Source organism: Fukomys damarensis, unplaced genomic scaffold (genome assembly GCF_012274545.1).
Source record: "Fukomys damarensis isolate Sample0158 unplaced genomic scaffold, DMR_v1.0_HiC HiC_scaffold_33, whole genome shotgun sequence".
Lineage (NCBI taxonomy): Eukaryota > Metazoa > Chordata > Mammalia > Rodentia > Bathyergidae > Fukomys > Fukomys damarensis.
Genome location: NW_022900945.1, coordinates 28,297,767 through 28,310,469, shown reverse-complemented (window position 1 = coordinate 28,310,469; position 12,703 = coordinate 28,297,767). Strand labels below are relative to the sequence as shown.

Sequence of the window (12,703 nt, the reverse complement as noted above, 5' to 3'; positions counted from 1 at the left end):
CTTTACATGATGTATCTTTGTTCTTTGTTTTTCCCCATTCCTCTGCCCTTTATTCTACCTCTCCACCTGTCCCTATTTAGAGACTTTGTTTCCATTTTTTCTTTTCCCTTCTTTCCTTTCCCCACCCCTCCCACTTCCTCTACTCCTTTGCAACTTTTCTTCCTCTTTCACATTATATATTATACATTTTAATCCTTATTTGCACTTTTAGTTTCTCATACCGGAGAAACTATTTGGTATTTACACATGTGCATCCTATTTATTTCACTGAAGAGTATGTCCTCAATGTTCAACTACTTAGCTATAAATGTCTCTAGTTTCTCGTTCTTTAGTCACTCAGAATTTCAAATGGACTATTTTGACATAGATTAAATATGGCCATGAAGGACTTAACGTTTAAGAAATACATCTTTGTGTGAACAGCGTACTTACACAATCCTCGGTGATCTAGCATACTGCACACTGAGGATCTCTGGTAAACATGTATATTGTTTAGTTTATTCCTGGAGCCATGTGAACAAAACATCAAAAGATTAAATCAAGGACAACAGAAAATGATGCAATTAAGAGATAAAAATGAGATGTATGAAGTTGCTGCTACCAATACAGGGCATGCTGTTTTACAAGAATTTTTTTTTAATAAGAAGGTATATACTCTAAAATAACAATAAAGTACACAGTAAAGATACAAACCAGTACCATGGTCATTCACTGTCATTATCAAGTATTATGTAATACTGTACATAATTGTATGTGCTATACTTTTATGTGATGTGTAGCAAACAGTAGGTTTATTTATGTGAGTATTGCCTTGGGTTACTAAGTTATGACAACCATGATGTCACTAGGCATCAGGAATTTTTCAGCTCTTACAATCTCATGGGAGCACTGTCATAGATCATGTCCACTGTTGACCAGACTCTCACGGTGTTGAATGACTACACAAGCACGCACACACACACACACACACACACACACACACACACACACACACACACACACACACACACACACACACCCCGTGTGTGTATTTAGAAATACCAAGAGATTGCATTCATATGGAATAATATTTATAGTATGAGCAAGTGTACCACACTTCCGGTCAAGTATAAATCATTAGTTTATTCACTTAACATATTTTGAGCTGTAGGAGAGGCCGGGCAGTAAGTTAAACTCTGGAAACAACAAAATTGACTGATACTACTTGCCAGAGAGAGCTGACGATGTACAAAGCACTATATAAAGTATGCAAACACCAGTGAATGAAATAAATAGATAATCTAGAAAAACTAACAAGACAAGACAAAATGGTACTTGCCACAATCAATGCTAAAGTTTTATAATTATTGTTTAAAAAGTACAACTCTGCTATGGCTATGCAGTCTTCAGGAAGGGCACTGTTTTACCTAAATTGGAGATGAGAAGGCTCAAGGATGATGTTTCTGACTTGAGCAAACAGATTAATGTTAAAGTTGTTCTTATGGTTAATATTAGATTGGTGGAGTGGCTGGGGATGTAGCTCAGCAGCACCATGCCTGCCTGGCAAGCACAAGATCCTGAGTTCAATATCCGGTACTGGGGAAAAAAAATACTAGATTGGTGATCTAGAAACTAAAATTAGATTGAACATTGTTTGGGCAAATGGTATACTTCTTCATTCAGAACTTTCAAGGTAGGGAGGGGTCATGTGGGTCATGTGGGTCAAAGAATGACTTAGAATCAAACACTTCAGTAGTACATGCCCAAAACTTGGGAGGAAGGAGAAAGCATTTTCAATGCTTACCCTGAAGACCAAGCAACATTCAGTCTTTAGTTACCATAAAATATTATTATGACCAACTACATTCAGAAAACATATATTAAAATTACTATTTTTCTTTGATATACAGTTTATCTCCTTAGGCAAACTTTGGATTTAATATCAAACTCACTTCATTCAACAATATGAGGGCTTTACTATTTTCTAGGTCTGGAAGGTAACAGCAGTAATAGAGTAAACAAAAATCCCTACCCTTATGGTGCTTGCCTTGTAGTGGGTTAGGGATGTGGAGATAAAAAAGGCAAAAGAACTAGACTACATAGTATATTATATGGTGATAAATACTATGACATGGGAGGAAGGGTTGCATTTTTTAAAAGACTCCTGGGAAGATAACGGATAACAGCAGGAAGGCTAGAGAGGACTGGAGCAGAGGTCAGGGTCAGATTACAAAGAGCCTTTTATTTTATGTGAGACACAAAGCCAGTGAAGAATTTTGAGCTGAAATAATGTGATCAACTCTTAATAGGATCATACTGGATACTGTTAAGAATAGCATAAAGGAGAAGTAGCGGGGATAGACTAGGAAGCTCTGCTCATAATCTGTGTGAAAGATGACAGTGGCTTGGAAGAAGACAGTAGCAAAAAAGATGGTGAATGGATGGTGGGTATATTTTAAGGTAGAACTGAGATGATTTTATTCCCCCCAAATTTATCTTAATAGAGTACATCTAAAAGAGTCCATCATTTTTATGACTTTATTCAGTTACAGCGTTAACTTTTCAGTGAGTATATTCTATGAGTGTTTTCTTTAAAAAGAAAAGAAAAAAAGACTGTTAAAGCAAGTATAATGTTTTCATTGCAGTGAAAGATGTTTAGTTATTAGGTTTTATCCTTAATTGTTCTAGCTGTGAAAACAAGTACCTGCTTTGCAAACCATAACACTTTCAAGGCTAAAAATAGACATACTAAAATGAGTATAAACCAGATGTGTAAATTACATGCCCCAGTCAAATATCTCTTGCTTCTTAAAAATTGTATGAAGTTAATGTGATTCTAATTTCTGAAATTTACACTAAATCTGTGCCACCTTTCTTTATATAATTCCTTGTAGAACCTGAAAAAAGATTCTTCCTTTCTTTCTACTAAATTCTTTAATAGTAAATTCTTAGTAATAAATTCTTCCTAGTAAAAAATGTATTAAGAGGGAACATATACTTGATTTGTTTGCTTATCTTTCTACGTGTTCATGGTATATTCAAAGCTCTTTCTTGGAACGATAAAGGAGGAGAGTAGGGGAAGCTTTCTAGGTAGAGGGAACAACATGACCAAAGGCAAGAAGAATTAACAAATAGGATGGATAGAGAATGTTGAAGATGTCAATCTGGCTGAAGCACGGAGTTTTCTGAAATGAAGTTAAAATAGGTTTATTCCCATTCTTTTTCTTTTTGGTACCGGGGATTGAACTCAGTACCTTGAGCTTTTGTGGCAGGCAGCAGAACCACTGAGCTAAACCCCTGGCCCTAGGTATACAATATAATGACATTCATCATTGGAGATTTTTATCTTTACATAATATATCTTGAATCTCATTGTTCCCCCTTCCCTCCCTTCAACCTCTCTATTTACAAAGACTCAATTTTTTTCATTTTCTCATATTAATTCCATTCACCTCTTTCCTTTCCCCTGCCCCTTCAACTTCCCCTTCCCCTTTGCACCTTTTCTTCCTATTTTGTATTATCTATTATACATTTTATCCTTATTTACACTTTCAGTTTCTCACAACAGAGAAAGTATTGGTGTTTACACGTGTCCTATTTATTTCACAAGTATATCACCTCAATGTGCATCATGTAGCTATAAATGCCTCTAATTTCTCGTTCTTTTTTTTTTTTTTGTACAAAGGATCATACTCAGGACCATACACTTGTGAGGCAGGCAGCGGAACCACTGAGCTATATCCCTGGTCTTCTAATTTCTTATTCTTTATGGCTGAGTCATATTCCATTTTATAAAAATACATATTTTCTTCATCCAGTCTCCAGTTGATGGGCAATTGGGCTGTTACCATGTTTTAGCTATTACAAACTGTGCCACTGTGGATATGGGTACACATGTATTGCTGTGGTATGATTCTTTTAATTCTTTTTTGTTTGTTTGTTTTGTTTTTTTTTTTGGTTTTTTGAGACAGGGTCTCACTATGTAGTTGAGACTGACCTGAAACTCACTATGTAGCCCAAGCTGGTCTCAAACTCACAGTGATCCTCCTGCCTCAGCTTCCCGTGTGCTGGGATTACAGGCGTGCACCTCCACACCCGGCAATTCTTTTAATTCTTTGGGGAAGATAACCAGGAGGGGAATAGCTGGGTCAAATGGGACCTCTAGTCCTAGTTCTTTGAGGAATCTCCATACTGATTTCCACAGTGGTTGCACCAGTCTACACTCCCACCAGCAGTGGAGAACGCTTCCTTTTTCCCCACATCCCTGCCAGCGTTTGTTATTGGTGGATTTTTCATAGCAGCCATTCTTTCTGGGGTGAGGTGAAGTCTCAGCATGGTTTTCATTTGCATCTCTTGAATGAGCAGTGATGTTGAACATTTTTTCATATGTTTATTTGCTATTCGACTTCTTTGTCTGAGAAATGTCTGTTCATTTCAGATGCCCATTTTTAGATTGGGTCTTTAATTGGGAAGTCTGAATTTTTAAAATTCTTTATGTATTCCAGATAGTAGAATTTTGTCTGAGGAACAGCTGGTAAAAATGTTTCCCACATTGTGGGTTGTCTCTTCACACTGTTGGTGGATTTTCTTGCTGTGCAGAAGCTTTTTACTAAGAAGAGATTCCACTTGTTGATTGTTTGCCCTAACTTATGTGCAACTGAGGTTTTGTTCATGAAATCTTTTCCTACACCAGTATCTTCAAGAGTTCTACCTAACCTCTCTTGTAGCCGGTTTAGTATTTCTGTTTTAATATTTAGATCTTTAATCCATTTCAGTTTTAGTTTAGTGCATGGTGAGATATATAGGTCTAGTTTTTATCTTTGGCAAGTTGAAACCCAATTTTTCCAGCACCATTTATTAAAGAGACTATCTTTCCTCCAAGATGCGGTGGATGAGTTTGTCTGTAGTTGTTTCTGCGTCTTCGAATCTGCTTCACTGGTCCTTGGGTCTGTTTCTTTGACAGTACCATACTGTTTTTATCATACTATCTTGGTGGTATAGTTTCAGGTTAAGGATTTTGATATCCATTTTCCTATCTTTGTTGCCTAGAATTGCTTTTGCTATTTTAGGTCTCTTCTTATACCAAATGAATTTTTGGATTGTTTTCTCAAGGTCTGTGAAGTATGTTGCTGGAATTTAAATTGGGATTGCACTGAATCTGTATAGCAGTTTTGAAAGTGTGGCCATTTTCACTACATTGGTTCTTCCTACCCAGGAGCAAGGATGTCTTTCCATTTTCTGATATCCTCTTTGATCTCTTTTTTCAGGGTGCTATAGTTTTCAGAGTAGAGGTCTTTGATTTATTTTGTTAGGTTGATTCCTAGGTATTTCATTTTTTTGGATGCTATTGTAAAGGGAATTGTTTCTCCAGTTCCTTTTTCAGTGAGTCTTTTGTTCATGTACAGGAAAGCTATTGATTTTTGTGTGTTGACCTTGTGTCCAGATGCTCTACTGAATTTGGTTATTAAGTGTAGAAGACTTTTGGTGGAGTTCTTGGGGTCTTCTATATAGAGTGTCATGTTTGCAAATAATGACAATTTGACTTCTTCATTTCCTCTCTTTATTCCTTTAATTTCTTTCTCTTGTCTAATTGCTGTGGCTAATGTTTCCTAAAGTATATTGAATGGTGATAGTCTGTATCCTTGCTTTTAGTGTGAAGGATTTCAGTTTTTGACCATTCAGTATGCTATTGACTGTTGGTTTTTCATAGATGGTTTTTATCAGGTTGAGGTAAAGACCATCTATTCCAATTTTTTGTAGGCTTTTTATCATGAATGCATGTTAGATTTTGTTGAACACTTTTTCTGTATTGAGATGATCATATGGCTCTATTAATATAGTGTATTACATTTATTGATTTGCGCATGTTGAACCATCCCTGCATCCCTGCGATGAATGCCCCTTGGTTAGGGTATATAATCTTCTTGATGATCTTCTGCATTGTATTTGCCAGTATCTTATTAAGGATTTTTGCATCTATCTTCATTATTGAGATTGGCCTATAGTTCTCTTTTTTGGTTGGGTCTTTCTCTGCTTCTGGGATCAAGGTGATACTTGCTTCCAGGAATGAATCTGGGAATTTTGCTTCCCTTTCAACTTCATTGAAGAGTTTAAACAGTAATGGCAATAGTTCTTCTCTAAATGTCATAGAATTCAGCTGTGAAACCTTCACGGCCTAGGCTTTTCTTAGTTGGTAAATTTTTAATTACATTTTCAATTTCTTCTATTGATACTCGGTTGTTTGGAATTTTTAGGTCTTCTTCATTCAACTTTGGTAATTCATATGTATCTAGGAATCTGTCCATTTCTTCTGTGTTTTCCATCTTATTGGTGTGTTTATTCTCGAAATAGGTATTGATGAGCCTTTGGATTTCTGCCTAGCAGTCTTCGTGATTACAAGAATTTTGTTTTATACTACTTGCTAGTGACAATTTTATTTTTATATGTTTTTTATATTTTCCTCATATAAAAGTAGTATTTATACAAGGGCCTAGATTATTTGTTCAATTTTTATTTTTTACTAGTACATATTTGCAGTACATAATGATTACATTCATCATAGAGAATTAGTATGTGTATATAACACATTTTAATTCTTTTTCTTTCCCTTCCTGTCTCCTCTCTCCCATTTTCTTCCATCTTTTGGTTCCCATCCCTTTTGTTTATTTATTTATTTGTGGGGGTACCAGGGATCAAATTCAGGTCCTTGTACTTGTGAGCCAGGCGGTGGAACTGCTGAGCTAAATCCCCAGCCTCCCAGCCCTTTTGTAAAAGATCTATCTCCCTATTGTTTTCAAATAATCTTGTGTCTTTTGAGAGATTTTTAGTATTGGTGGTTCTTCCACCTCAAAAATATGGCATTGCTATAACATGGTCAGATGGGTGTGTTTGTTTGTTTCGGATTTCTTAGTCTTAGACCTTCCAATCTTTTTTCCAGGTGGGCACACCACAGAGATCCTGAGGCTACTTGGGAGCTTGTCCAGCGCCTACTCACCTAGACATTATGTCATTGCTGACACTGATAAAATGAGTGCCAATAAAATTAATTCTTTTGAACGAAATCGAGCTGATAGAGACCCTGGTACCATGGTAAGTGGTCATTTCTATTTCTAAAAGTTACCAGTTTTACATTGAGTTTGTCTCTGGAAGTAATTTCATCTCACTTCAGTGCTGTACCCATAATAGGCAGTCAAGTGTTTACTAGTGATTTTTTTTCTAATGGAAAATAATGAATTTCCTTAAAATAAATTTGCAAATTATAAAGTGGTTTCCTAATTTCTTGCATTCTCTTTTATTGGTTTGAAGAAAGCAGTTTTTCATTGAATTCCAGCTGTGAAAATTGTTTTTATTTATAGTTATATACCTAACGCAATCAGTATGTAACGCTTATTGCCTCTTCATTAAAGTTCTTTATCAATATATTATAATTACTGATAATTTGTTTTATCTATGACTGTATCTTACTTTCCAAATTATATTTGTATCTGCCTTTAGAAGTATTTCTCTAACCTCTAGTTGCTCACTTCACTTTAGCATTTTAGTCAATATTTGGAGTTGAAAACCAAAATTATTTCTTTATCGATAAGGGAACTTAGAGCTGTTCCTTATGTACGTTGTTGCCATCCACCTTTTTCCCTGGGATTTTCCCATGCACAGGGCTGCGTTGAGTATTTCAGGGTGGAGGGCTTACCCACTGTAGGCCCAGCAGAGGCTTTGCTGGGCCTTTTGGACTTCAGGACCCAGAGAATGTAATCCTTCTCTGTTCAGGGGCAAGCTCTGTAAAAGATAAAACTTAGGGGCTGCTAGCAGTCATGTTTTCACCGGGTAGGTAGACAGTCCGTAGATAGAAGACAGAAGAACGGAGGTACTGCTTAGGAGGATGGAGATAGAGAAGAGTGGAGCTTCTACTTAGGAGAGACCAGGTGGAGAGTCCTGCTTTCAGTGGTGCCAGAGGCCCGCTCCGTTTGTTGGCCCTGGTTTAGTGGTTCTTCTCTGCCTTGGTGTATTGGTCAGTCTTCTCATTGGAAAACAATGCTTAACATATACAGTTTAAAGAAGGAAATGGTTTATTTGGCTCATATTTCTGAAGTTTTCAGTCCACGGTCAGCTGGCTCCGCAGCAGAAACATCACTGTGGAAGGGCGTGGTGGCGGGAAGCAGGACCCAGAGGGAGATCTAAGGTCCAGGGGCACGCCCCTGCGACCTAGGGCCTCCAGCTCCCCGCCTCCTTGTAGCACACTCAGCTGTGAGTCTTTTGATCCAGTCAAGTTGACACACTTGGCACACTTGGAAAAAAGGATCCGCTAATACAGTCCCTCCCTGGCTCCCCTTCATTCCCCCTGCCATCCTGCCCACACTTCTATTTAACTTTTTTGCGTTGATTTTTAGTTGTTAACATGATTGCTGGCTCTCACGCCATTAAAATGTGTTCTTAGAAAATCCATGTCAAACAAGATCGGAATATGAATCTGCATGGTATCGTCCAGCTATAGAAAGATATATGGTCTTTTTTTCTGAGAACTTAACCAAAAGCTTCCTTTCTGTTTTAGGGATCAATAGTGCATTAATTTCTCAGGGTTGCTCTAGTAAAATACCATAAACTGGGTAGTTTAAAACCATGGACATGTATTATCTACAATTCTGGAGGCTAGAAATCTGAAATCAGGGTGTCAGGGGTCACATTTCCTTGGCAGGCTCTAGAGAATTCTTCCTTGTCTCTTCCAGCATCTGCTGGTTGCCAGCAATCCTTGCCCTGTCTCACCTTGCAGATACATCACTCCGATTTCTGCCTGCATCGTCACGTGGTCTTCTCTGTGTCTAGCATCTTTTAACCCCTCCCCTCCCCTCCTCATTCATCCCCTCCCTCCCTCCCCACCCTCTCTTCCTCTTTCCCCCTTCCTTCCTTTCTTACTGGGGATTGAAGCCCAGGGCCTTCATGCTGAGCCCTTTTTTATGTTGAGACAGGGTCTCCCTAGGTCACCAGGTCTCATTAAGTTGCTCAGGTGGTACTCAAACTTGTGATCATTCTGCCTGCGCCTCCCTCAGTGCTGGGGTGCATGGAGCATGCGGCAAGAACGAGCACACTGTTAGCGATGGTGGCGTGCTTACGCCTGCTGCCCTCTCTGCCTGCCACTTCTGAGTCTCCACAGTCTATGCGTTATGGCTGGGTGTTGATGAAAAGAACAAAGGTAGATAGATATCTTCTCATTTCTCATCAAGCCCTCCTAAAGGGAGGAGTCCACCTACTGGTCTTTTTCTACACTACAGCTCAGGGAACTTGGCAACCATAGCGGTCAACCCTTTTTTGTACCTTCCATAGAGCTGGAGAAGGAAATCTTAACTGAAGAAGTCATTAGTGATCCATGCATTTGCTGGGGAAGTAGTCCATAGGAGCTAAGAATACTGAACAATCTAGACCACTCTTCGGTGTAGTAGCTACCAGCCACGTGTAGCTATTTATATTTCAATTGAAATTAATTGCAACTTAAAATTAGTACTGTCAGTCATGGTAACATTTCTGATGCTCAGCAGCCACATGTGTCTAGTAGCTACCATATTGAACATTATAGAATAGAACCTTTTTATCATTACAGAAAATTATATCAGATGGCACTAGACTTTCTTTTTTGTTTGTTTGTTTGGTTTTTTGAGACAGGGTCTCACTATGTGGTTGAGACTGACGTGGAACTCACTATGTATCCCAGGCTGGTCTCAAACTCACAGAGATCCTCCTGCCTCAGCCTCCTGAGTGCTGGGATTACAGGCATGAGCTACCACACCTACAAATGAAATAGACTTTCATTTATAAACTGAAAATGAAACATAACTAGACAGGAGAGTCAACAAGTTCAAAGGAAAAGGCCCCTGTCAAAATAGTTAAATTAAGATCATAAAGTAACTTTTTTTTAAAGATAAGGTCTCACTATGCATCCTAGGTTAGTCATGTACTTGCTTTGTACCCCAGGATGGCCTCAAACTCTTAGTCCTCTCCACTCAGTCTTCCCAGTGGTGGGATTACAAGTGTGTACCACCATGCCCAGCTCACAAAATAACTTTTTAAATGTTACATTGTAAGTTAAGGAGATAATTCCATTAATTAACAAGATAGTCTGTTCTACAAAGGAAGCAATCTCAAAACAAAGATTTTTTTAGAAATTAAAACAAAATAATTATCACAGAGGGTTGGAGATTTAGCTCAGTGGTACCACTGCCTGCCTCACAAGTGCAAGATCCTCAGTTCGATCCCTGGTACCAAAAAAAAAAAAAAAAAAAGGTGATCACAGTTAAGAATTCCAAGTTAGTAATGACCAGGTTAAACATAGCTAAAAAACCTTATTCATGGATCAGACATCACAATAAAGAAACTCTTGGGGCAGAAAAATAAAGAATGAGGGAGAAGAATGAAGTATTAGAAATGAGAAAAAGGAAAAAAGTTTAGAGTAGACTTTCATTACCTATCTCAAGAATCTTTATTTAATATAATGAAATCTTGTGCTTGCTTCAGCAGCACATATAATGTAATTAAATCTTAGGATGGCATCAGTAATTATATAATCTTAATTCACACTGTTTCTTGTGTACCATGTCTTCTGTTGAGTTCATCGTAAACTTCTTTGTACTTCAAGAACTTCTTTGAATATTTTTTACTAGAAAGGTTACAAGTCCATTGTGTTTCCAGGGTCTTTGCATATCTGAGAATATGTTTGTTGTGACACACCCCAAGCATTCTTTGGCTTGGTGTACAATTCCATTTGTAATGACACATTTTTTTTCCTCAGAAGTCTGAAAATACAGCACTGTCCCATTCTCTGCTAGCAGTTAAGTGTTCCAGAAGAGATGTTTCATGCCAGTTTTATTTTCTTCCTTAGAATTTAAATTTAGGATGAAGTGGGTGAAGGGAGAACAGGAGTATGGGGAAAAGCAAGAACCAAGACATTTCATGTAAAGGTACAAGATCCCAATGATGAATGTAACTGTATTTTTTGCTTTAAATGTACCAGTAAATTTAATGAAAAAAAATTTAAATTCAACCAGTTTAGGTCTACCTGTCTTTATTTTATTTGTTATTTCATTCTGTATTTCAGTGAACAGTTAGATCTTTCTTCAGTTTAGGACCGTTTTCTTCTACTTTTTCTATTTGTCTCTTCTGTATATCAGTCCTTTGTCATAAGTTACATAGCTATGTATACATACACATATAGCTCTCTCTCAAGAGCTATATATATTTTTTCCTGCTTATTCTTTGTTTTATGATGATTAGCAAATTTAGATTTAATGTTTATATTTCCTTTTGATGTTTATATTTTCCTTTAGGGGTCCAAATTTATACCTTCCCCTAGGACTTCAAGATCAGAGTTTTTAGGTTTTCTTTTCCATATTGGAATTTAAAACGTCTGAAATGGATTTTTTGGTACAATGTTTGAACGAGGTCTAGTTTCCGTATGCTAAAACAGCTATCTCAGCCCAGTACCATTTATTAAACAGTCTTCTCCCACTGATTTTCAGTGTCACCACTGTTACATCAGCTTCCTTTGTGTAGAAAAGTCTGTATGTTAGCTCGCTGTTTTGTTTCCTGGTTCATTTCTCTATACTGAGCTAATATCTAACTCCTTATTTTTCAGAAGTGTCCTAATTGTTCTCCCCTCCTAAGGATAAACCCAGGGTACTCCACCATAGAGGCATTTCCCCTCTCCTTTTTATTTTGTTTTATTTTGAGACGGGGTCATGCTAAGTTGCCCGGGCTGGCCTCAAATTTGAAATCCTCCTGCCTCAGCTTCCTGGGTAGTTGAGATTACATGCATATGCTATTGCTCCAGACTTAACTCTTTCCATTTGACATAGGTTTTTAAATTAACTTTGACAAGTTCACTAAGAGCATTGGCATTTTTATTTGAATTATATTGAATACATCAGTTTGGAAAGAACTTGTCTCTCTAGGATCATATCTTCCTATCCTGAAACATCTATCCTTTATGTACCTGTCCCTTAAAATTTTGCTTTAATATTTTATAATTATCTTTTTATCTTGCATATCCTCAGTCTTGTGGTCTTTTATTGTTTATTTTTAGATATATTTTATTACTATTATTATAAATCTTTAGTGACATTTCTGGTGTTATAGTATACAGAAATACAGTTGACTTTTATACAGCCATTTTATCAAGAACTACCTTGCCACAATTAATTAATTCTTTTTTTTTTTCTTTTTTTTTCAGCTTTAATTGAGTTCATTGATACATTTTAGGGATACAGTACAGTTACATTTATTGTTGCATACAGTTTACTTTTATACAGCCATTTTATCAAGAACTACCTTGCCACAATTAATTAATTCTTTTTTTTTTCTTTTTTTTTCAGCTTTAATTGAGTTTATTGATACATTTTAGGGATACAGTACAGTTACATTTATTGTTGCGATCTTGTACCTCTACATGACAAGTCTTGATTCTCATTTTTTCCCCTTACCTCTCCCCTCCCTTCACCCCCTCCTCCCCTCCCCATCTACAAACACTTTATTTTCATCTTTTCATTCTCTCACATTTTTTTCTTTTCCCTTTTTACTCTTCCCCTACCCATCCCACCTTCCCTACACCTTTAGCTCCTTTCTTCCCATTTCTAAATGTCAGTAATCTTATTAGGATCTTATGCATTGTTGCAGATTATTCACACCAGGGAAACTATTCGGTATTTACACATGTGTGACTTATTTATTTCACTTAGGAGTA

The 12,703-nt window shown here is 37.1% G+C and overlaps 2 protein-coding genes across 2 annotated transcripts in view; one reads left to right on the top strand and one right to left on the bottom strand.

Moving 5' to 3' along the window:
• The window catches only part of Tlcd4 (TLC domain containing 4), a 90,114-nt gene extending 89,660 nt beyond the window's left edge, over positions 1-454 (bottom strand). The window contains exon 1 of the mRNA XM_010639908.3: positions 433-454. The gene's annotated coding sequence lies outside the window, so the exon portion shown is untranslated. The remainder of the gene's footprint in view (positions 1-432) is intronic.
• Alg14 (ALG14 UDP-N-acetylglucosaminyltransferase subunit) overlaps positions 1-12,703 on the top strand; it is a 134,433-nt gene that overhangs the window by 856 nt on the left and 120,874 nt on the right. The window contains exon 2 of the mRNA XM_010639909.3: positions 6,917-7,068. Within this exon, the coding sequence (XP_010638211.1) occupies positions 6,917-7,068 (152 nt within the window). The remainder of the gene's footprint in view (positions 1-6,916; positions 7,069-12,703) is intronic.